This window comes from Petromyzon marinus, chromosome 20 (assembly GCF_048934315.1).
Source record: "Petromyzon marinus isolate PM22_M1 ecotype Great Lakes invasive population chromosome 20, UKy_Petmar_22M1.pri1.0, whole genome shotgun sequence".
In the NCBI taxonomy this organism is placed as follows: domain Eukaryota; kingdom Metazoa; phylum Chordata; class Hyperoartia; order Petromyzontiformes; family Petromyzontidae; genus Petromyzon; species Petromyzon marinus.
In genome coordinates, this window is record NC_133686.1 from 13,800,722 (window position 1) to 13,825,477 (window position 24,756).

A 24,756-nucleotide genomic window follows, 5' to 3' on the forward strand; every position below is an offset into this window, starting at 1 on the left:
TCTGTTTTCCAGCATTGGTGTCTCGTTTGCATCCCACATTATACGACAGCAAATGAAGATGCATTCAATCCATAATGCAAATCATCCGCGAACTGCTGACTCTCTAATCATGAACCATATGACCTACACGGATTATAGGATTCACAGATAAAGGGACGGACAAGGAGATCATTTTTCATATATATTCTAGCAACCCGCATGTCCTTTGGATGTGACTGTCCGTCCATCCCTCCCAGCCAGCCAAAAATGTACAGCATTCTTATATAGATCTCGGTCTCCACGTTTCTCTTGCTTTCTCTGCACTGTAGATTGAAATTTATCTAAATGTCTCACTTTGTTTCTGTTTCTTAAGTCTTGTGTTCCCTCTCCCCACTTCCATCCACCTATCTCTCTCCCTGTTTGACTCTCCTCTCACCCTCGTTCTCCTTATTCCCACCTCTCCATTTCCCTTTTAAATGTATCATGTCTCTTCCTAATCCACTCTCCCATTGCTTGTGGCTTTCCCTCACTCTCCCCTTTCCGTTTCGGTGGATTTCTTTCCTCTCCGTTTGATGCCCTCTCACCGTCTGCCCATCCCTCTCCTCTCTGTATCTCCCCCCGTCTATCTCCCACCCTCACCTCCCTCCTTTATTCTAAAAAGATATAGTAGCACGAATGTGATAGTGAGAGTATGATGAAGTGGGAGCCACGGTGGCAGGATGTTAACTACCTCACGTGGTATACAGGTCGTGGGTTTGATCCCAACCCTGACACCTGTATATTTAAAGTTTGCAAATCTCTCTCCCCGTGATGGCGTGGTTTTGTCTCTGGGTCCTCCGTTTTTCCCTCCACATTTATAAACACGTGCTTAGAGTATGTGGCTGCTATAAATTTCCACATAATAAGCCACTTCGGCGAACTATAATTTGTGGCCAGGTCCCTTCTGAAAAAGAGCTATGCAACTAAAAAAAGTGTTTTTTGATAGGTTTAGTTTGAAATATAATAGCATGACAAGAGTATCCCGCTCCATTGTGTGGGATACACATCCGGGGTGGAGGTAGGGTGAGGGGGGAGGAAGGCGTGACGTCAGCACAACCCACAAAACCGGCTCAACGCTGTCTGTCGAGGTGACTTCTTCCCGCATCATTTAAATTTGACGACACCACCGAGCATACGCGCTTTGTCGGTGCCAGGTAGGAAGCCAACCAGAAAGGTTTTTGTCCCCCGAATACTTTACAGTGTGACGTGATATGATCCATAATAAAGGTTTTTGGGTTAGATCGCGTAAATATATAAAAGTGTCATTAAAACTCGCCACCACCCGACACAGCCAACTAGTAAGGGTTGTCAGGTAAACAGCACATGCCAATTAATCACTAGTACAGCACACCGGTGTGTTGGAGAGCCAAGCCACAACATTTACAATCTGAGTACGACGTTTCACCAGTAATTACAACTAGCTGTGTTATTAGCTTCATTAAGCTATATTTACGTGATCTAACCCAAAAACCTCTATTATGGATATTGGTCGCGAAAGCCTACGTGTTAAAACGTGATATGATGTTAGTGTATGAAACACAGTACGGGCAGACCTCACTTATGGCGACGCCACAGTACGCAGATTCGTTATAGCGCTTTGTGCTGTCGAAATTGTTTGAAACAAATTAAATTTACGAGTGAGAACACGCAGCAGCAGCAGCGCCGGCCGAGGGAACGTACCCGCCCCCATAATTCGCTCGGCCAATTAGAGCGACGCACAACTCTCAGCCAACCAGGCCCCCCCTCGCGATTCAGCCAGGTGAGACCTCACGAGACCAAAGATAGAGGAGCGTCAGGCCCCAGCGAAAAGAAACCTCGCCTCAGAAATGTTGACCGAGGGCACCACTAAGACCCCAACACAGCGGCTCAAACCTCGTCTCCCACCGCTGCCTTGTAAGAGTACGGTAGCATCCACTCGTGAGTAGAATTCAGTAACTGATGTTATTATAATACGTTACTTTTATTTATTAAATAATGTCTACCATCTGCATTGCTATTAGCACTTATTACCTCAATGAAGTCCTTATATATTGCTCATACGCGAGAAGTAACGCTGTCGGGAACGCGTCCCCATATATACGCTGGTATCATGGCACCTTTTAGGCACCGTGAGGAATGTTAAGAAAGGCCTGCCTGTGGATGAATGTACACCGGTATCGTGACCCCTCTTAGCACCGATTTCTCTTCGTGCTCACACCTCCAGGAACGCGCCTTGAGGGACGCTAAGAGAGGCCTGCCTGTGGACAAAATGGCAGCGCTGGGGAGGGGGCATGAAGTCATCGCTCAAGGACCCGGCGAAATGAATCGATTGGCGGTAGCCCGGGTCACCGCAAAATATTGGTGGGCCGGGCATAGTTTAAGGTTTTTTTCTGGGAGCATCGCTGGTACTACCCTGTCCTGCCAGAGGGCGACGCTGGGAGCGATGATGACGACGATGTCGATCCCGCCAGCACGACCATGACCGCCGGCCATACCAAGAGAGCGCCTGGTGCGCCATTGCCTCCAAGTGGTCTCGCTCCCAAAGACAAGGGTGGCCGCCCCCATAAGAAGCAGAATGTGCTGGGGAATGACCAGACCAGCATCCTGATGTACTTTCAAAACAAGCAATAAACAGCCGTTGCCACGCACAAATCCCCAGCAACCCTCCTTTTTTATGGGTGTTTTGCGTTTGTTTTTTATTTCCATATTTGGCGTGCGTATTGGGCTCAGTGACATCTCCCGTCTTCATAGGCCTTCTGGTTTCGGAGTTATGGAGGTTTTGGCACCCCCGGGTCACGATGATGACCCGGGTCACCGCCAATCGATTCAAATGCTGTGCAATGGGGGCGACGTCACTACCGATTCTGGTCACCCACTCTGGTCTAATTAAACTGGAAACACATTTGCGTTTTGAATACCTATAAGTGTGTGTGCGTATGATCGATTAAGTAAGCATTGGGGTTGTGGATCATCAAATTCATGGAGGAAGAGGTGCCAAAGTGAAGAGATATTAACTACCTTGTCTGGTATACAGGCCATGGCTTTGATTCCAACCCTGACGCCTGCTGTATATTTGGAGTTTCCATGTTCTCCCCGTGGTCGCGTGGATTTTCTCAGCGTTTTCCCTCCACATTCAAAATAAACATGCGTTATAGGGTATTTGGCTGTTATACATTTCCACATGATAAGCCAATAAATTGGGCAATTATTTGTGGGCAGGTCGTTTCTGAAAAAGAGCTGTATAGCTCATTGGGCCTTCCCTGGTAAAATATTTTCTAAATATAATTTTGCCTGTAAAAAATAGTCAGGTACCACGCCGTAAGCCCCGTGGTGAGCAAGCGCTATTCCGTTTTCCCATCCGTCAACTTAAAAGTAGTTTAATGAGCGAGTTAGTGCCATTTTATGTGTTTATTTGTTATGCGCGCTCAACCATACCAACTCACATGCCTTCGATGGAGGGGGCAGCCCCTACCAACTCACACGCATTCGGTGGGCGTGACGGGGACATTTTCCTTCGTATTAAAAATGCTAGAATACACAAAATGCTGAGGTAAATTTTTCACAGTGTGATGTCCCCCCCCCCACCCCGATGCGTGCAGTTACTACTACACAGTCAGTAGATGCTACCACTATAGGCCGTAGATATTACTGCAGAGCAGACGGGGGGATCGTGGATGGGGGGTGAGGGGTAGCGGCCCAGCCCCCAGCTTGCCAAGATGCCACCTCGGCCAGCTGGGCAATCTAGGCGAGACCGGGGGCTCTGCACGGGACTAGGCCTCACCACGGCAATGTTAAGTACTCTTTTCTTGCTTCTTTCGCTAAACTCACGTTGATAAAAAAAAAACTATTATTTAAATAATCACCTTGCAAATATTACATTAAACTCACGTTTATATAAAAAAAACCTTAATTTAAATAATCACCTTGCAAATATTACACTAATCATGTTTGTGTGCAGACAACTAATATTCCTATTTCTTGCTTCTTTCGCTAAACTCATGTACATAGAAACCTATTATTTTACCTTGGAAATATTAATATTTTTGTCTGCGTGTGAGTACATGTGCATGTCTGCCATGATGTGTGTGTGAGTACGTCCGTGTGTGTGTATCAGTCCATGTGTTCTTGTGAGTCCATTAGCGTGTGCGAGTCGATATGTGTGTGTCAGTCGATGTGTGTTAGTCAATGTGTGTGCATGGTGTGTGTACACAACTAATATTTTAAAACTGAGTTAGTAAAAAATATATATTCATGTGTGTGTCTAGGTCCATGTGTGTGTGCGAGTCGATGTGCGTGTGTCTGCGTCGATGTGTCTGTGTGTGTGGGTCATTGTGTGTGTGGGTCATTGTGTGTGTGAGTCAATGTGTGTGTGTGAGAGTCGATGTGTGTGTGTGGATCATTGTGTGTGTGGGTCATTGTGTGTGTGAGTCAATGTGTGTGTGTGAGAGTCGGTGTGTGTGTGTGCGCGAGTCGATGTGCGTGTCTGCGTCGATGTGTCTGTGTGTGTGGGTCATCGTGTGTGTGGGTCATCGTGTGTGTGAGTCAATGTGTGTGTGAGTCAATGTGTGTGTGAGTCAATGTGTGTGTACGTGGGTCGATGTGTGTGTGTGGGTCATTGTGTGTGTGAGTCAATGTGTGTGTGAGAGTCGATGTGTGTGTGTGAGAGTCGATGTGTGTGTACGTGGGTCGATGTGTGTGTGTGTCCATCAATATGTGTGTGTTAGTCGATGTGTGTGCATAGCTCCATGTGAGTGTGTAAGTCCATTTCTTCGTGTGTGTGTAGGTCCATGTGTGTGTGTGAGTCGTGTGGCAAAACAACCCCCTACCTCCTTGTGGTGCCGGACAGGCAACGCTGTCGTGGGCAATGCCGTGGGGGGAGGGCCAATTCCGATTAGCTTTTCCCCTCATGGCATTTGTAACCACCACAACGGCTAAATGGGGGCTCTGGATGGGTGCGAGGGGCTGGTAACCCCTCCACCTTCAATTAATTCCCACTAAACCACGTCTAAAATATCTAATTAATAAGCTTGTGCCGGAGGCCCCGGGGGGACAGGCGTCTATGACGTTTCCTGGCCAAACCCCATTTGGCGGAGCCAGGAGACTGAATCTTTACCCTCGGGGCTCCTCCAGAAACAAAAAAAACCACTACGTGTGGCCACGTGGAATGTTCGAATGCTCATGGCGGAGGGGATACTGCCACTCCTCTGTCGGGAGCTGGACCGGTACAACCGGGATCTCTGTGGTATTCAGGAAGTCCAGTGGACCAGCTCTGGCTCCTGCCACCATGAGGGGTGGACAGTCCTCTACTCGGGGTAGGAGACTGCCAAACAACAGGGTGTGGCTCTTCTTCTGAATAAAAGAATGAAGGGGGCGTGGGAGCGCGGCGGTGAGGCATGGGAAGCTGTAAGCCCCAGACTACTTTGGGCTCGCCTTCTCTTTCAACCGGAGGCGAGGAGTGGTGGTCGTGGTTACTTATTCCCCCACTGAAGACAAACATCCGTGGAAGGATGCAGGCAAGGCCGATGAGTCAGATGCCTTCTATGACCTCCTGTCACAGGTGCTAGCTAAAGTGGCCCCTCGGGATAGTCATCTTGTTGGGTGACTTCAATGCCCGAGTTGGTCATGATGCTGGCACCTGGTCTGGAGTAATTGGAAGGTATGGGCCTGATCAGCTCAATAACAACACGCTGTTCCGGCATCGGCGCATCCACACTACATCATGGATGCATGCTGGGTCCAAGCAAGAACAACATCTGCTGGACTACATAGTGACGGAACAGCAGATGCGGGCCCATGTCCTTGACACTAGGACCTACCGTGGAGCTGATCTTCCCACTAACCATCGACTTATCATCTGTAAGATGCGCCTGCCATTCTTCCACTCCAGTGGTGGGTGTACACCCAGGACCCCATTCAAACCCTTAGTGGCATGGTCTCAGCTAGCTGATGAAAGTTGCAAGAATTCCATCATCACTTGCGGCTGGGGTTGGCATCGTCCCCCACTCCTCCTGATATCGAGGGGAAATGGGCGAGGTTTAGGACTGTGGCTCATGCAGCTGCAATAGCTGCTTTGGGAACACGGTCCAGACCTCCCCAGAGACCCTGGCTGACAGAGGAGGTGTTCAAGCTGGCTGAGAAAAAGTGACAGGCCTACTCTAATCGTCTACAGCATCCCACATCAGAGAATGAGGAGGCTTACCGCAGCCTTCGCTCGGAGGTTCGGAGAGCCGTGAGACGCTGCAAGGATGGGTGGTGGTCACGAGTTGCTGAGGAGATGGAGTCTGCCTCAGTGGCCCGGGATCAGATATCGCTCTTTAACTCCATCAAAAAAGTAACCTGCAGCGCCACACCTATTACCATCATTAGGGGAAAGAACGGTGATCCAATCTCCGACCCCCAGGAACAGGATTGCAGATTTGCTGAGCATTTCTGTGAGGTCCTGGGGGAGGGGAAATACCTCAGCCAGGAAAACATCGTGGGACAAAGTGGAGATGACCCTGCTGAGGCTGCGGTGCCTCAAATATTGGAGGAAGTCACCCCCTGTGAGTGGCTGGCTGAGGTGCCATCTGTTGAGGAAGTACTGAAGGCGATCCAGAGTCTGAGACCAGGAAAGGCACCGGGCAGAGATGATCTCCCAAGCAAAATGCTGAGGGAGGATGGTGTGTGCACAGACTGCCCTACATGACATCATAACAACAGTCTGGACCGCTGGACGGGTTCCGCAGGATTGGAAGGATGCCCTGGTGGTCCCCATCTTTAAGAAGTGGGACCACACAGACTGTAACAACTACAGGGGCATCTCACTCCTCAGTGTGCCAGGAAAGGTCCTGGCAAGGATTATTCAACATCGCCTTGCTAGGCACGCTGAGGAGAGGGAGCCCCAATGCGGTTTCAGGAAGGGGCGGTCCTGCACAGATGCCATATTTTCTGTCCGTCTGCTACAGCAGAGGTGTAGGGAATTCCAACAAGACCTACATCTCTGCTTTATTGACCTGGTCAAGACCTATGATACCATCAGTAGGCATCGGCTCTGGGTTGTTCTTCGTACTTTCAGAGTCCCTGACCCTCTGCTCACGATCATCAAGGACCTTCATGATGGTGAGCGGGCCCGGGTAAAACTATGTGGCCGGCAGTCAGAGCCATTCCCTGTACACCTTAGTGTGCGACAGGGATGTCCTCTGGCTCACACATTATTTAACATCTATTTTGACCACGTAGTTCGTGAAGCCTTCAATAGCTGTACCGGAGGAATTTCCATTTGGTACAGATATAATGGGAGGCTGATCGATGCTCGGGTGCGGTCAAGGGATGGCTCCCTATTGCTCAACCACGTTATGCATGCCGATGATTTGGTAATAGCTGCTCATTCAGAGGAGGAGTTGGAGAAGCTGCTGCTGAGACTGGAGCGTGCCACTAAGAGATGGGGCCTTACCATCAGCCCCACCAAAACTAAGCACCTGCCTGGGTATGTTGTACCATCGGACACTCCACCCCCACAACTCCCATTCGGTAATGGGGCAGTTGTTGAGAGAGTGGAGAGTTTCCCATACCTGGGCAGTGTGCTTATGACCGGCTCCAGTTTAACAGCAGAGGTCTCACTCCGAATCAGTCGAGCGGCAATATCTTTTCATCGGTTGCGTAACACTGTGTGGAAGCTACCTGGTCTGTTGCTCCGCACTAAGCTTCAGGTCTTGTCGACCACGGTCATTTCCTCCCTTCTTTACGCTTGCGAAACGTGGACCCCCTTAACGGAACATCTTCGCCGGTTAGAAACATTTAGGCTAGCCTGCCTACGATCCATCCTGGGTTTAACCAGGCTGGATTGTGTGAGGAGCTCACAAATCCTTGAAAGATCTGGGCAAGGTCCCATCGGTGAGCTCCTCCGACAGGCAAGGCTGCGTTGGCTGGGTCATGTAGCCCGCATGCCCAGCCACCGCATGCCGAAACAGCTTTTGTTCAGCCGGATCGAGGGGGCTAAACGGGCGCGGCACGGGCTAGAGAAGAGATGGCGTGATGTGGTACAGGAGGACATGGAGCTGAGTGGACTTGCCGATGACTGGTACCAGCGGTGTCAAGATCAGCCTCTGTGGAGGAGGCTCGTGAAGGACGCTACTGGGCAGTTGGAGGCAGTCGCCCTCCAACAACAACGGAGGGCGGAGGAGCGAAGCTCACAACAACGAGCGGAGCACCGGGTGGCTAAAGCACAGCAGGTTGGTACAGTAGTGGGCACAGGTGGTGCATCAGCCAGTCATCTCAGTCAGTCAACCCGTGGCACCTGGGTCTGCCCCATGACCTCCTGCCAGCAGGCGTTCGACACTTCACATGGCCTCAAGGTGCACATGGCCTGGCACAAGCGTTGTAGTGACGTCACCGCCACTTAGTGGCGAATGGCAGTTGTTGTGTACATCGATGTGTGTGTGTGTGTAAGTCCATGTGTGTGTGTAAGTCCATGTTTGTGTGTCAGTCCATGTGTATGTGTAAGTCGATATGTCTGCGTGTCAGTCGATGTGTGTGTCTGTACGTCGATGTGTCCGAGTCCATGTGTGTGTTAGTTCATATGTGTGTCTAAGTTCATATGTGTGTGTGTAAGTCCATGTGTGTGTGTGTGAGTCCGTGTGTGTGTAAGTCCGTGTGTGTAAGTCCATGTGTGTGTGTCTTAGTCGATACGTGTGTGCGTAAGTCCATATATGTGTGTACAGGTAGATGTGTGTGAGAGTCTATGTATGTGTGTGCGTGTGTGCGAGTCGCTCTATGTGTGTACGTCGATATGTGTGTGTAACTCCATGTGTGTGTATCTAAACTCGATGTCTGTATGTGTGTGAGTCCATGTGTGTAAGTCCATGTGTGTGTCTTAGTTGATGTCTGTGTGTGCGAGTCCATATGTGTGTGTGTAAGTCTATGTGTTTGTGTGTGTGGGTCAATGTCTGTAAGTGTGTAAGTCGATGTGTGTGTTTTTTTCACCCGGGCAACGCCAGGTACTTCCCGCCAGTAAAAAATAAATGTTTAGCTTCGCAACCACTTGCAGATCATTTAACCTGAGTCACTACCCTAGGTCGCTCCACACCGTAGCACACGCTCAGCTCACCACTCACATGGCACATCACACACTCAGCTCACTTCTCCCAGAGCGCATCACTTGCTCAGCTCACTACTCACAAAGCACATCACACCCTCAGCTCACTACTCACAAAGGGCTTCAGATGCTCAGCTCACTAGTCTCGCACCATATTACAGGATCAGTTAATTCCTCACATAGCACATCACCCGTTCAGCTCACTACTCACAGACCGCATCACTCACTCAGCTCACTACTCACAAAGCACATCACAAGCTCAGGTCATAACGCTCAGCTCAATACTCTACGCTGCGCAGGTGACACCCCACAACTGCGCGGCTCTGAAAAAACGAGGACGCAGATACCGTGGCTGTTGCACAACTTCTCGCTCCCTCGCTGAACAGGGCACGAGAGCCACACAACATTGGGCAGTATGCAGTGCTCCATCGCTCGGTGCTGTTTGCCGCGGCCCCTTCCCTCCCGACTAAAAGCAAATGAGATGTAGCGCATGCTGGAAGCCACATTTGAACTCGATTCTTATCCGGCACCCGAGTTATCTGCAAATCCTTCTACATTCACAAAACCATGTGAGGAACCACAGCTCCGTTGGCTCGCAGCTAATAGGATTCGCAGATGAGCACGTGATGGAAAAGAGCAGTGTCACGCATGCAAGCATACAAATAATGTGTGTAGATGTTACGGTCTCTAATGTGAATCTGGGGTACATGCCAGATCTATGAAGGTGCGGAAATAGCGTTTGAATGCTGCAGGACTTATTGTAGGTCTTATGCATGTAGGTATGTGAATGCTTGTGACTGCAATCGAGACAGGAAATGTATGTGCGCGACATTATTTGCATAGTATGGGGCCTTCCATTTAGTACGTACGCAAAAATCTGTCAAAACTTGACCCCTCCCCCCCTCCCTGTATGCACGCGTACTTTTTACACCCCCCCACCTGCGTGCGTACGTACGCTTGACGCATCCCCCCCCCCGAATTCTATAGAGCGGCCGACATTTAATCCACACAGAAACGATCAAGGATTAATAATATTAACGTGTTTAAGCAAACAGTCCACCGCCGGACTATATAACTAATTTGAAGGCCAATGTAGACAAGTTATTATCGAGGCACCCCCCCCCCACCCCGTTTGCTATGCGTACATTGTCAGTAGACCCCCCATACGCAAGCGCACACATTTGGGTTAACCCGCCCTCCCCCCTCCATACGTACTAAATGTATTGCCCCTATAGGCATGGGCGTGATTCCTACTGTGTGCATACATGTTGCTACTACTGTGTTTATGTGGGTGAATCTATTGATATAAACCAAGGAGGTGAAACTGAATAGCAGCCTGAAGCAGCAGCGCCACTTCATGAACGTTGTGTATGGAGGTTAATCCCATGAAGCTCGTTTGTGTTATCCACCATCACATTTGTGCATACGACCTCTTAACAATGCAGCTAAATCCATAACACTATTGTGGTTGTGAGACAAGCTCCGGCCCTGTCCATTGAACAGCAGTCTCCACCAGCTGGAAGCAGCACACGCGGGTTATGATTAAATACTAAGACACTGGAGCAAAGTCTGAGTAATAAAATCAACTGACTATAATGGGCCAAATTGCCACACACCAGAGCAAATTCTAAAGAATAAACTATAATGTATAACACTTGACAAACCGCCTCTGCATTCACACCTTCATGAGCTGGAGAGAAAGTGTTATGTTACAGAGGTAAATCCATTTAATGATTTTGGGTGTATGTGATGAGTATATCTGCCTTGGTATATAATCTACGTTGTTTCATGACATTTTCTCGTATATTCCTTATTGAAATATATGATTGCATCCTTGTGTTACTGAACAGTAAAAAATAAAATTTCAAAACCTCCACATTTAAATATGGAGTTGAGCAATATGTTTGCCGTTGCCACTGCCCAAAAAGGTGCATTTTGAGAATTTTTTTACGTGCTGCTAATGTACAGATAGAGATTAGGAGCATACTCTTAAAGGGAGTGCTCCTAATCTCAGCTTGTTACCAGTATAAAAGACACCTGTCCACAGAAACAATCAATCAGATTCCAAACTCTCCACCGTGGCCAAGACCAAAGAGCTCTCCAAGGATGTCAGGGACAAGATTGTAGACCTACACAAGGCTGGAATGGGCTACAAGACCATTGCCAAGCAGCTTGGTGAGAAGGTGACAACAGTTGGTGCCATTATTCGCAAATGGAAGAAACACAAAAGAACTGTCAATCTCCCTCGGCCTGGGGCTCCATGCAAAATCTCACCTCGTGGAGTTGCAATGATCATGAGAACGGTGAGGAATCAGCCCAGAACTACACGGGAGGATCCTGTCAATGATCTCAAGGCAGCTGGGACCATAGTCACCAAGAAAACAATTGATAACACACTACGCCGTGAAGGACTGAAATCCTGCAGCGCCCGCAAGGTCCCCCTGCTCAAGAAAGCACATATACATGCCCGTCTGAAGTTTGCCAATGAACATCTGAATGATTCAGAGGACAACTGGATGAAAGTGTTGTGGTTAGATGAGACCAAAATGGAGCTCTTTGGCATCAACTCAACTCGCCGTGTTTGGAGGAGGAATGCTGCCTATGGCCCCAAGGACACCATCCCCACCGTCAAACATGGAGGTGGAAACATTATGCTTTGGGGGTGTTTTTCTGCTAAGGGGACAGGACAACTTCACTGCATCAAAGGGACGATGGACAGGGCCATGTACCGTCAAATCTTTCGTAAGAACCTCCTTCCCTCCGCCAGGACATTGAAAATGGGTCGTGGATGGGTATTTCAGCATGACAATGACCCAAAACACACGGCCAAGGCAACAAAGGAATGGCTCAAGACGAAGCACATTAAGGTCCTGGAGTGGCCTAGCCAGTCTCCAGACCTTAATCGCATAGAAAATCTGTGGAGGGAGCTGAAGGTTCGAGTTGCCAAACGTCAGCCTCGAAACCTTAATGACTTGGAGAAGATCTGCAAAGAGGAGTGGGACAAAATCCCTCCTGAGATGTGTGCAAACCTGGTGGCCAACTGCAAGAAGCATCTGACTTCTGTGATTGCCAACAAGGGTTCTGCCACCAAGTACTAAGTCATGTTTTGCAGAGGGGTCAAATACTTATTTCCCTCATTAAAATGCCAATCAATTTATAAAAATTTTGACATGCATTTTTCTGGATTTTGTTGTTGTTATTTTGTCTCTCACTGTTCAAATAAACCTACCATTAAAATTATAGACTGATCATTTCTTTGTCAGTGGGCAAACGTACAAAATCAGCAGGGGATCAAATACTTTTTTCCCTCACTGTAGAATTAATGCAAACAATGATGCGCAATAACGTTTGGCCGCACATGTTTCCAAACAAGGTTAAGCTCTTAAACGAATACTTTCTGTAAATGACGAGAAACGAGAGTAGCAGCAATACACATACGCGGAGGTGATTTCGGTACAGCAAACAGCGTCACTGTGCCCGAATGTCATGTGACATTAGCATAGTGCGTGCACAACGCCTTGGCACCTAAGCTCACAGGGGCGCGCATTAAGCCCTTTAAACATTGGGAGCTTTCCATGCCACACACTGCCGTTACGAAGGCCGAGACATCTCGTGCCCACACCGCGGCGTAAACGTGATAGCGGCAGCGTTTAAACGCCAGGATTCTACGCACAGTGCTGCGGGGCGCAATTATCTGTGGCCTTGGCAGCTGCGCGGGAATGCATGTCGACATCACTCATTACACTGCCGTCAATGCCAGCAGCCGAGAAAAGCCATCGCGACGGAGAAGCCAGGAGTTAAGCGTGGCTTGTTCACTTCCACCCCCCTCCCCTTATTATAAATGCCCTGATAAGCTCATGAGCAGGGCGCTTCCGCTTTACAACCCCACCCCCGCCTGCCGAGTGACACAGCTGAGGGCGTGGGGGGCCTGGGGGAGGTGACTGCACCTGACCTCTGTACCGGTTGACCAGAATGGGCCCGTTACAGAACGGCCCCCCCCTCCCCCACGGCTAAGAGCCAAGTGCAGAGTCCACAGTTCAACTCCCGCTACAGACACGCGGCGACAATGCGTGCGCAACCAAACAGCGCGTGCCCAGCTCCGTTAATAGCCAACGGCACCTGTGCCGTACGGCGGCAAATTAAAGCGCCACTTACGTGACCCGGGCTGATTATGCCTTCCCCGCTAACCGTCGTCGAGGAGTCGATGACACAGCAACACTGCGCCCAGTGCGGCCTCGCTGAGGGCAGTGGGAGGCACGGGGTGGGGGTCGGGCGCGGCGCTATTCCCCACTCGACACCCCCCACACACTCACAACACGAGCCGAGGCCACTCCGTAATCGAGCAGTCTGTAAAACTCCGGTCCGCGAAGCCTCCTCCTCCCCCACGACGTGAAGGTCAAGAGGTCATCATGGCCAATACAGCTGAACTAAACTATTTTTTATTTTACCAGGTAAGTATAGCTATTTTTCAGAAGCGACCTGGCCACAATTGATATCTCAACGAAGTGGCTTATCATGTGGAAATGTATAGCTGCCAAATACTCTAAACGCATGTTTCTAAATGTGGAGGAAAAAACTGGAGGACCCGGAGATAAATCCACGCGACCACGGGAAAAGAGAGAACACGCAGACTCCAAATATGCGGCAGGCGTTAGAGTCGGGATTGAACCAACAACCTCCTGCGTACCGGGCGAGGGAGATAACATCTCGCCTTTCGAGGCTCGTGTCACGGGACGCCGCGTGCCCGTGAGCAACCTCCCATCGACCTCTGGTGGGTGCCGCCCCAATGCCCGCATCATCGGCTGCCTCCTCCTCCTCCACCTCCTCCACCACCACCAAGGGCGCGTTCCACACCCATCACGCCACCTCCTCTCCTTTTCCAGCGCACCTCTAAAATAAGCGTTCACACATTCTGTTCCCCTCCAAGTGGCTTACTCCTCTGTCGCCTGTCATTGCATTGATAGGGATCCTCTGCACGCACCTGTATTCAAAAGCCAGACGCTTATTTCCCAGTTGATGTGGTAAAGCCCAGCTCTCTGACCTTATTACCGTAAGGCAGACATTGCTCCCGCCCCAAACCGTCTGAGTATCAGGTTTGACCCTCTCTATCCTTCCACAGTGGTTTACACAGCTACGCGCGGTGTGTGTAACGCACATAACTTCACATCTACGCGACTGCTCTGCCTACTCTCTCTTGCTCACCACAGCGCGCAGGACCTATACTCAGAATCTTTACTTATACCGAAGGAATCCGATGAGCTATAAAGCTCCAGTAGTTTAAACTTGATTTGAAGTTTTCGTGACTGCAGGAATTACTCTTTGGTTCTTTCGGTAAAGTCGCGTGGAAAGAAAATGAATTAAATAAGAGTACGACGTTTCGATTGCAACACAAGCAACCGTCATCAGGTAGAACTAAATTTGAGAGACAAAACACAGACACGGGGACACAGACACACAAGCAGAGAGAGACAAAACATAGACGCATGTCTACACATGTCTATATTTATGTTGTGTCTCTGTGTTGTCCCTCTCTGCTTGTCTCTGTTTTGTCTCTCAAATTTAGTTCTACCTGATGACGGTTGCTTGTGTTGCAATCGAAACGTCGTACTCTATTATTTAATTTATTTTCTTTCTACGTGACTTTACCGAAAGAACCAAAGAGTAACTCCAGTAGTTTCACAAGATTTCCAGGTCCGGATTCAGCTCCATGCCTAGAAGCAGCGCTGGCTACAGCTCCTCTTAGATTGGGAGGGGGGAGAGGGCAGTACAGCTGTTGTGTGAGAGTGATAGACCGCGAAGGAGGGTGAACTTGGGTCCCCCAAAGACATATTTTAAGATCCCAACACAAGCACTGATATTTCGCCGACCCTGACCCAACCCAGACCACTGCCATCACCACCACCCCCTCTGTGAAGGAGACATCGCTGCGACACACTCCGCTACTCCTGACGCCGCCGATCTGGCTTGCCCACCTCGTATCTGACCGCTCTGCATCTACATCAGCCAATACGAAAGAAAAAGAACAGACTACCCCCTCCTCCGTATCTCCGCTCTCTCTCTCTCGCTAGAGCCCCAGGGGCCCGGCATCGCGCGGTACCCACCCAGGTGTAGCCTGAAGAGGCTTGCGAGCTCCGCCGCGGCGCCCTCCTCCTGGACGCGCCACGGCTCCGCGTAGCCCAGCGCCTCCAGGAAGTCTCTCTGCAGGCGCAGGGGCCGCTCGGCGGGCCCCAGCCTGCGGACCACCTCGTGGCCCACGAGCCGCATGTAGAGCGCCGGCTTCTGCCGCCGCGTCGCCGCGGCCTCCTCCTGGCCCTCCTCGTCCTCCACTTCCTCTTCGTCCTCCTCCTCCTCTCCCTCTTCTTGCTCTTCGCCTTCGTCGTTGTCCTCGTCCGAGCGCCTCCCGTGCACGGGGCTCACGGACTCGTGTTGTTGGTGCTGCTGCTGCTGGCGTCTCTGAGTCTGTCGCTTCAGCATCTGCTGCACCTGATTCTGCTGCTGCTTCAACTGCTGCTGCTTCATATGTTGTTGCACATGCTGCTGCTGCTGTTGCTGCTGCGGCGGCTTCACCTGCGGGCGCTGGTTCAGCTTGTGCTTGGCCTGCATCTGCTGCTGCTCATGCATGCGGAGCAGCTCCCGCGCCTCCGTGGCCTCGGTGCAGAGCAACGCGCGGCCGCAGCTCGCGCCGTCGGGCCCGTGGAGCCGCACGCAGCCGCGGGCCCGGTCCCCGCGTAGCCACTCGCGCTCCCGGGCCTCCAGGCGCGCCGCCCGCGGCCTGCAGTGCGGTGCCGCATGTTGGGGCTGCTGCTGCTGGTGGTGGTGGTGACTCTGCTGCTGCTGCTGCAGGGCGGCCCCGCTCGCCGTGGCGCTACGCGGGAAGCGCCGCCGCACTCGGTTCCAGCCCGACGAGGCCACCGCGGCCGCGCTGGGTTCCCTGGGGCTGCAGGCGCGGCCACGCGAGGCCGCGGCGATGATGGTGGTGGCGGTGCTGGTGGAGGTCACAGTGGTGGTGACGGTGGTGGTGATGGCTGCGCTGTGTCCCTGCGGGCCGCGCTCGCCGCCCCCGCTCTCCTCCTCCATGCCGCCGCGAGTTCCTCCTCCTCCTACTCGTCCTCCTGCTGCTGCTGCTGGCGGTGACGCCGCGCGGCCTCTCTGAGCTCCCTGCGCCCCACGTACTCGTGACGTCGCCACCGATGTTCAACAACCGCTGCCACTGAGAGAGTCCCGATAGCGACGCGGCGACTACCTACTACGTCAACGGCAACGAGAGCCACAGCAACCGGAGCTTCAGCAGCGGCAGTCGCAGCGGCAGTCACAGCAGCAGCGGCGGCCGCGCTCCCGCCGCTGTGGCGCCGCCTCCTCCACGCCGCGCGCCATCTTAAGTCCCCGCGCGAAACGCAGCGCAGTGACGTCACCCTCACCCCCCACCACCACGTGACACCCCTCCCCCTAAACCCCTCCCCCTAAACCCCTCCCTCTTAAACCCAACCCCCTAAAACACCTCCCCCCAAACCCTACCCACCTCTAAACCCCTCCCCCCTAAACCCCTCCCCCCCTAAACCCCTCCCCCCCTAAACACCTCCCTCTTAAACCCAACCCCCTAAAACACCTCCCCCCAAACCCTACCCACCTCTACACCCCTCCCCCCAAGCCCCCCCTCTAAACCTCTCCCCCAACCCCCCCTCTAAACCCCCCCTCTAAACCCCCCTCTAAACCCCTCCCCCCTAAACCCCTCCCCCCCTAAACACCTCCCTCTTAAACCCAACCCCCTAAAACACCTCCCCTCAAACCCTACCCACCTCTAAACCCCTCCCCCCGAAACCCCCCTCCCATACCCCTCCCCCCAAGCCCCCCCTCTAAACCTCTCCCCCCAAACCCCCCCTCTAACCCCCCCCCTCTAAACCCCCCTCTAAACCTCTCCCCCCTAAACCCCTCCCCCCTTAAACCCCAACCCCCTAAAAGCCCTCCCCCCCAATCCCCACCCCCCTCTAAACCCCTCCCCCAAAACCGCCCCCAAAACCCCACCCTAAACCCCACCCCCTCTAAACCACTCCCGCAAACCCCACCCCCCCAAACCCCCCCCCCCAAAAAAAAATGTGGACCCATGTCTAACAGTTGTTGCTTGGAGACATCCAGCAGGTTACCAGCTTTGGTTCCAGCAAGCCTGACTGCTTGATGAGATCCTGACTGTCAAAGCCGGTCTCAAGTTTTGCTTTGCGTTGATTCAATACTGCTGATAAGATGAAACTCACAGAAGGCGGTATAGCTGATGGGATGTGTAAATGATACAGCACAATACTTGTATTTTTGTGTGTGTGGAGACACACATGCTCGATGTTACTCACGTAACGAGTCTTCAGGTCAACATTCACACTCGGTTGTTCGGCTCGGCACCGTACGGATGGTGCGGACAACGAGAGAGCAGAACCACTGCTGGGTCAAGGACACGACGGGAAGCTATTGTATATGCCGGGTATTGATAATTTAATGAAAATAATACAAATGTAATGAAATTTGGCAAAGTGCGTAACTAGCCGAAATTATGCTAATTAATGTAATTATGCACATGAATTATACTAATTAGAGAGATAATCGTATTAAGTTACACAATTGCATGCGATTATGCTAATACGTCCATTATGGTAATTAGGCTCCGCCTCGTTGTCGAGGGTAGTATTATCAATAGGGATCACACAATTGTATGAAGTTATGCAGGTGTGATGTAAGTATGCTAGATTAAACGTTGCTTCGTCGTCTAGGGTCGTATTATCAATCGGTATAATACAATTGTTCTCGCTTTAACATTTACGGATTATGTATTAGTGTGTTTATGTCAAGTCTTCAAATGCAAATCTCACCGCAGGATACAGTTCTTATTATTAAGATTATTATGCATGAACTTAAGAAGGCACCACTCAGACACTTCTGTGTTAAGCAATTTTAATTTCTAAACAAACCTTAACACTGTAATATGCGAACTCTTATGCTTGGAATTGTCAACACAGTACTCCTGGAGATGTTCCCCTCATTGATCCATACATTTAACCCTCAATGGTCACGTTTGTTAATTGGGTAACAGAACAATCGATTATCCCTCAGAGTACGCGACCATCCACGGCGAGAGGAAAAGTCCTTAAAAATTCATGCAACGATATTCACACGAAGGGCAATAAAGAAACATGTCCTGAAGGCAAGAGTAGTTATCAATTAATTCATTGGTAAGATTATGCAATTAAAAAGAAAAAAACGAACGACTAAAATACTTCTAAATGACCGTATCCACGTAACTCAATGGGCAGCAATGTTCTTCACGATCAGTTGATATTTAATGCACCACCTTGGAATGCCAACCCTTCTTGAAACACAAAGATAACTTTTTGTAACAATCTTATTTGTCCCAATAAGCGTGTTGTGTGTCTTCTTTGCCACTTGTTCAATTCTTTGCGTAAAGCAGACGCCGGGCGATGCGTCGTGAGGCTGTGAGTGTGGGGGAGGGTCATACAAACGGCTTCGTTCTCTCTCTCTTGCTCGGGGGTGGCCACAGTTTCTGTCCACAGCTGGCTGGAAGAGTTGGCACGACGCTCGCCGTCGGTTCGCGATGATCCGTCGTCGGATAGCGCCCGCAGCCCGTCCGCTGGCTGCAGTTCCTCACTCTTGTCTTAGTTCCCAGCTGGTACTGGTCGGTGTGCGTGTGGGTCGAACCCACGGCGCGCTCGCTGGCTCTGACACTCTTGCTCACGGGCGGCTGGTCAGGCTTCTTCCCCTGCTGGATGGGCCGAGTCGGCACAACGCTTGTCCGCTGGCAGCTGGCACCCTCGCTTGGTGGCGCTGGTGGCGCTGCTGCGTGCTCTCTCTCTTGCTCCGTCTCTCTCTGGCGGTGCCGATTGCGCGTGCAGCTGGTTATCTGCAATGCTGGCCTGGTCGATGCTTGGCCCTCTCCGCCCTTTCTCGAGGTTGATTGCTTGACGCTGAGAATAACTTTCAGCGATACTCTGTCGGTCCATGCCGAACTCAGCACAGAGCATCACCTCGCCCCTCTTCGCTGCGATGCACCACACGCATTGTTGATCTCGAGGCCATGCCCCGGAGCTGGCTTGCTGTCCTCTTCTGAGCTGTCCCTTGCCGAGCTTAAATGTGAAATTTTCTCTCCTCTCTCCGCGTCTCTTGCGAGAGAGAAAAAACAGATGCCCTCTATCACCGTCCTCCTCCCGTGGCAGGAGCGGCCTGGCTGCCCCCCCCCCCTTTTTGACCTTTGACTAACTGTTTTACCATCACATTTTGTTTGTTTGCATTCCCAACCCCTCTCTTCGTGGTCTCTCCTATTAGGGAGGGGAGTCACTCTCCCTTCATACGTATTTTATGGCTACCATGTGTTTGTGTCAAATTGTTGGAAGACAAAGGCGGCTGGGGAGGCTCTGAATTCATGGAATACATATTATCTGGTCTTGTGTGTTTGACCTATTTTCTTGTATCTCTTTTGAGTTACCCTTGGTCTAATCTCTTGTGATTATTATTTGGTTTATGTTTAACCAAGATTTGTAATGTCATTAGATGTTATCTCCGGTATTTCAAGGGTTTTATTACTTTTTGCCCCTGTCTGCATCCAGGGATCCGTGCTTTTTATTCTCGAGGTCAGAGATATAGCTTAATTTGGACTTAAGTTTTCGTGATTGCAGGAACTCATGTACTTTGGTTCTCTTGGTAAAGTCACGTAGATAGAAAGATACAATAAGAAAGAATATAAGGAATACTGCAGTCTATAATGCTGACTTATTCTTATAGCCAAGCTTCAACTTTTTCCGTACAAAACATATATATCAGTTATAATGTCCGTTTGCCCTGTGCTCTGTGTCCGTGCCTGTGATTCTGGAAATTTGTTTGTGAACTGTCCAAAGCGCCAAGCAGGTCATGGCATGCGGTCCTTTGGCAATCTGGAGATTTTGCAGATCGTCGTCGTAACCTCCCTTTGCCCCGGAGTTTATTATTTAATGGCCTTTTACGACCGCCAAGTGCTTGGTGCTTGTGGGAGGTAGCGGTTTTGAGGGTGTTTTATTTACTTTATCGATTATTATTATTAAACAAATGGCAGAATTATTGTTAATATTAATTTTGGAAAAAGGCCAATATATACAACAAAGCCGTAGCAGGATGTGTGTGTGATGTCGTCTATCCTGGGGAATTATTGAAGGTGGACCGCGCTCAAAATGATGAAATCAAGAGGAATTACAACAGCCGTGTCAGAGAAAGGAATGTGATACTGAAGAACGGAGTTTTAGTGGACATTACCGGCTATCACATGGGATAGAATCATGGATATTTTATACATGCATTGTCACGTAGTAAGCACAAACTGTGCTGTTGATCTTTCCAGTGGCACAGGGTTTGGGATCTGAACTGTGGCTCCGACAGCTTGCGTCACAGAAACGAATTGCCTGTGCAAGTGTACGCCACAGGTGTGAAAAGCAACATTGAGTGGCAGTGCAATACCACAACATGATACCACAACATGATTTTAAGTCTAAATTTAACCGCCTCTACGGGGAGGGTTTCCACATAACCATAAGATCTTTTAACAAACTCCGAGACAAGAAAGCTCATCTGATCGAGTCATTCACACTGACCTCTGCTGCTGTCAAAGCTTCCAATGCCAAACGAATTTTGTTTAGAGCTAGCTTAGTCCTGATCTCTGAGAGAATTAGACTGCTCCGCACTGAACTGGATCATGCAAACAAGACACTCTTGAATTTACACTTAACATTAACAGAAAAAAGGTCTACATTTGATTGGGAACATGTAGATAACATGACCGCTTTATCAGCCGCTACAATGTCAGCTAAATGTAAAGATAATCTGATTTCCAAATTCAAACTCCTTTCAAAGAAGAAACCAGATCCACACATTAAAAAGTTAGACCTTGACAAGGTTGTTATCAATCTGAGTAATAGCCCAATCTCCAATGGTCTAAAGTCGGTTTTGGCTAAAGGATTTAACTTTGCAGTCACCCCCAAACACATACCAATTGATGATATTGCTCAGGTCGATGTAGCCCTTAAGGATTTGGGACACATCGCTGCAGATGTGACAAGATCTCAAATCGCTGCAACCCTCAAAAGCACTAAGATACCAGTCAGCAACATCAGTAAGGAGGAGCGCTTTTAGTTGTTTCAATTAAAAAAGAGGGAAGATATTGTCATCCTCTCAGCCGACAAGGGTAATGCCACGGTCATTATAGACAAAAACGTGTACAATAAAATTCAGGACCTACTTAATGATGGTAGCTACACAAAGATTAAAAGAGATTCTACCAACTGCCTCGTTACAAAAACGAACAGTATCATCACTGAATCAGCTTCATTAATTGGACAGACCAAAAGGTTTTTCCTAAAACCTTCTGCTGCTAGACTACTCGGACTATATGATTTACCAAAAATCCATAAAGAAGGTACACCCAGTCATCCTATCATCTCCACCATTAGCTCACCCACCTACAAACTGGCCCGATATCTGTCTGAGACCTTGCAGCCATTCACTGGTAAGACCACCTCTTCTGTTCTTAACTCAGCTCACTTGGTATCGTCAATGAAGGACATCTCACTGTCCCCAGGTGATTGCACGTTAGTGTCGATGTAGTTTCTCTCGTCACCAAAGTTCCTGTGCCTGATACCATTGCAATAATTGAAGATTTGGTCCAACAAAGACGGAATGCTGATGTACCAGCCCTGGTGAGACACTGCCTTACCAATGCATACTTCACTTGGATTAAAACATTCTACAAACAAGGCACCTCAATGAGTTATCCCTTATCTCCGGTTGTGGCCAACATTTTCATGGAAAATTTTGAGACGGACGCCATCCAGGCATCCACTCTATGCCCGTCTTTTTGGGAGAGGTACGTGGATGACACGTTTGTCATCTGGCCACACGGCCAACCGGCTCTGAAACAATTTCTCAACCACATAAGTTCCATTCACCCAGCAATCAAATTCACCATGGAGGTAGAAAAGGATGGCATGCTACCCTTCTTGGATGGCTTAATTAAAAGGAGACCAGATGGCTCAATGAGCCACTCTGTCTACAGGAAAGTAATCCATACTGACACCTACCTAAAACCTGATTCCCACCACCATCCATCCCAGAAGAATTCCTTCGTAAAAACGCTACACCAGAGAGCTCAATGTATCTTCGACCATGAACACCTGACCAGTGAACTCAAACACGTACACCGTGCTCTCAAGCTGAATGGATACTCTGACTGCACAATCCGCAAAGCCATCAACCCAACCGTTAGGAAGGAGCCATCTGAAGATCCAATCAAAACTGTCACCTTACCTTACATAGCAGGGATAACCAAAATATTTCCAAAATCTTGAACAAACACAATATCCAGGTCCGATTTAACACAGTGCACAAAATTCGTGACCTGATCCTATCTGTGAAGGACAAGATTCCTGACAAGCCATATCCCGGCGTCTACAAACCAAGCTGTACCTGCAGCAGCAGTTACATTTGGCAAACCAAACAACATGTCTCGGACCGTGTTCGTGAACACAACACAGATATTGAAACACGGCAGGACCAATACTTCTGCCATAGCTGATCATTACTTGAATGTGGCTGGCTCACATTAAATTGATTTCTCTAAGACGATGGTACTTTGCAAGCCGACTGGCTATCAACACAGATTCGTTCATTAAGCCATCCGTATGTAGTGGGTTCCAGGAGACTTGAGACGTTGTCTTTAGAGGCAACACGGTTAATTTGTAACTACAAACAGAACTCCCCTTAACTCCCACTATCTAGGGAGGTATAGCCTCCGGACTAGCATGCCCTCACACTCAGTAAGCCTGGCTCTCAGCCCTCCGGCTATCTGTGCCCTAGGGGAGGCTAACTGACCCGACCCAGCCAAGGTACGGGTCCTGACCACTGGTCCAAGCTCGGCCCGGCCCTTACAAGGACGTCAGGCTCGAGGTCTCAAGGTCCTAGCTAGGGAGCTACTCTGACCCGACCCAGCCCAGGGTACGGGTCCTGACCACTGGTCCGTGCTCGACCCCGGCCCTTACAAGGACATCGGGTCCCGGGGTCCCAGGGTCCTAGCTAGGCTGGTTTTCTGTTCTTCGTCTTCGGAACACTGCCCCGAGCTGTCCCAGAGGTGCCCCTCTTATACACCTCTCGGGGGCCCTCCGCCCCCGGTACCGCCCCCTCTCTGGAACCTTCCAGGGGGCTCTGGAAGAACCCCCCAACCCCCAAACCCCTCACCTGGGGTCTAGGGGGGAGAACCCGGCCCCTCAAAGGTCCGGCTCTCTCTGACCTTCCGCAGCTCGGGGTGGCACCCCCTATGGGCCTGTAACCGCAACTGCAGGTAAGTATATGTACCAACGGTATAAGATGTGCATTTCCGACGCTACACATATATACAGACACAAACACAATTTCAACCAAGACGACGGTTTTAAACTCAGCAATCATTGGAAAGATGTAATCAACCACTTTGGGTCATGATTTTTATTTATGTTTCCTTGTCAACCTCTACCATCAGCAGTGTGGATGGGCGTAGCTAGGTGCAATTGCCCCCCCCCCCACCCCATCTCTACCCCTCCCCCCTATTTCTGTTCCACCCCCTCTCTCTCCCCTGTCTCTGAACCGATAACCGCGGCGCACGAGATCCCGACAATCAACATCTCCCACCCACAATGTGTAACAACGCCCGTGCGCTCAATGGCGAGCAGGATCAGCCAAATACTCGCCACGACTCACGCGAGCGCAACAGCCCATGATGGTGTGGGAGTGTGCAATGCACAGGGATCACGCAAATAGAGTCTGTGAACGAGTCCGTGACACCGGTCTTCCAGACAATTTGGGCTCAACCGCCTGGGGAGGGCCGGGGGGGGCAAGAAATTGACCCGACGAAGCTGGCTCCTCACGAAGAGCAGTAGGCCAGGTCGTCGGGTCCTCAGCCTTCCGAGCACGCGAGGTCGACATGAGCGGCCGCGTGTGAGGCACCGGTCGCGCGGCGCCTGGGGGCAGAACAGAAACACTCTCCTGAGGACCCACGTCGGCAGACACACGCCCCAGCTCGTCGGGCACACCCGACACTCGGCCCCATCGATATGGCGATGAAACAAACTCACACGGCGTGATGAATGGTTTCAAGCGAGAGGGGTGAACAACCCAGCTCCGCTTACCAAACCGAACCTGGACACACTGTGGCCACACAACCCAAACGACATCAACCGGCCCTCTCCAAGGTTGCAGCAATTTAGGTGGTGTGCCCACTGGCACCTGCGGACAATGCAACCAGGCCCTGTCCCCCGGCGACCAATTGCACAGGGAAACACGGGCACCTTTGAGCCACTCGTTGGCCAGCTGCCTAGCCCGAGAGTTTACACTGGCGGCTTCTCACGCCTCATCGTGAACCGAATGTCAGAATTTTTGGACACCTTCGGGGCGTGGCCTGCAACTGGACATCGATGGGAGGATCGTACTCTCTCCCATGCATCAAAAAGAAGGGAGAGTAGCCGGTGGACGTGTGAGGGGTCATCCTATAAGTGGCAAGAACCGCAGTGATATGCAAATCCCAATCGACCTGCGACTCACTGACCAAGTGACTCAACATGGAGGTCAGAGTCCGGTGTAGGCTTTCGACCATGCCATTCGTTTGCGGGTTGATACGGTGACGTGCGTACCTTTTT

At 50.4% G+C, this 24,756-nt stretch overlaps 1 protein-coding gene across 2 annotated transcripts in view; it reads right to left on the reverse strand.

Annotated features, from left to right (window-relative positions):
• The window catches only part of LOC116944074 (PH domain leucine-rich repeat-containing protein phosphatase 2-like), a 93,911-nt gene extending 77,429 nt beyond the window's left edge, over window positions 1-16,482 (reverse strand). For both annotated transcript variants that reach the window (XM_032957485.2, XM_032957484.2), the window contains exon 1: window positions 15,172-16,482. In XM_032957485.2, coding sequence (XP_032813376.2) covers window positions 15,172-16,147 — 976 coding nt within the window. In that variant the 5' untranslated portion in view covers window positions 16,148-16,482. The remainder of the gene's footprint in view (window positions 1-15,171) is intronic.
• Between the last annotated feature and the right edge of the window lie 8,274 nt (window positions 16,483-24,756).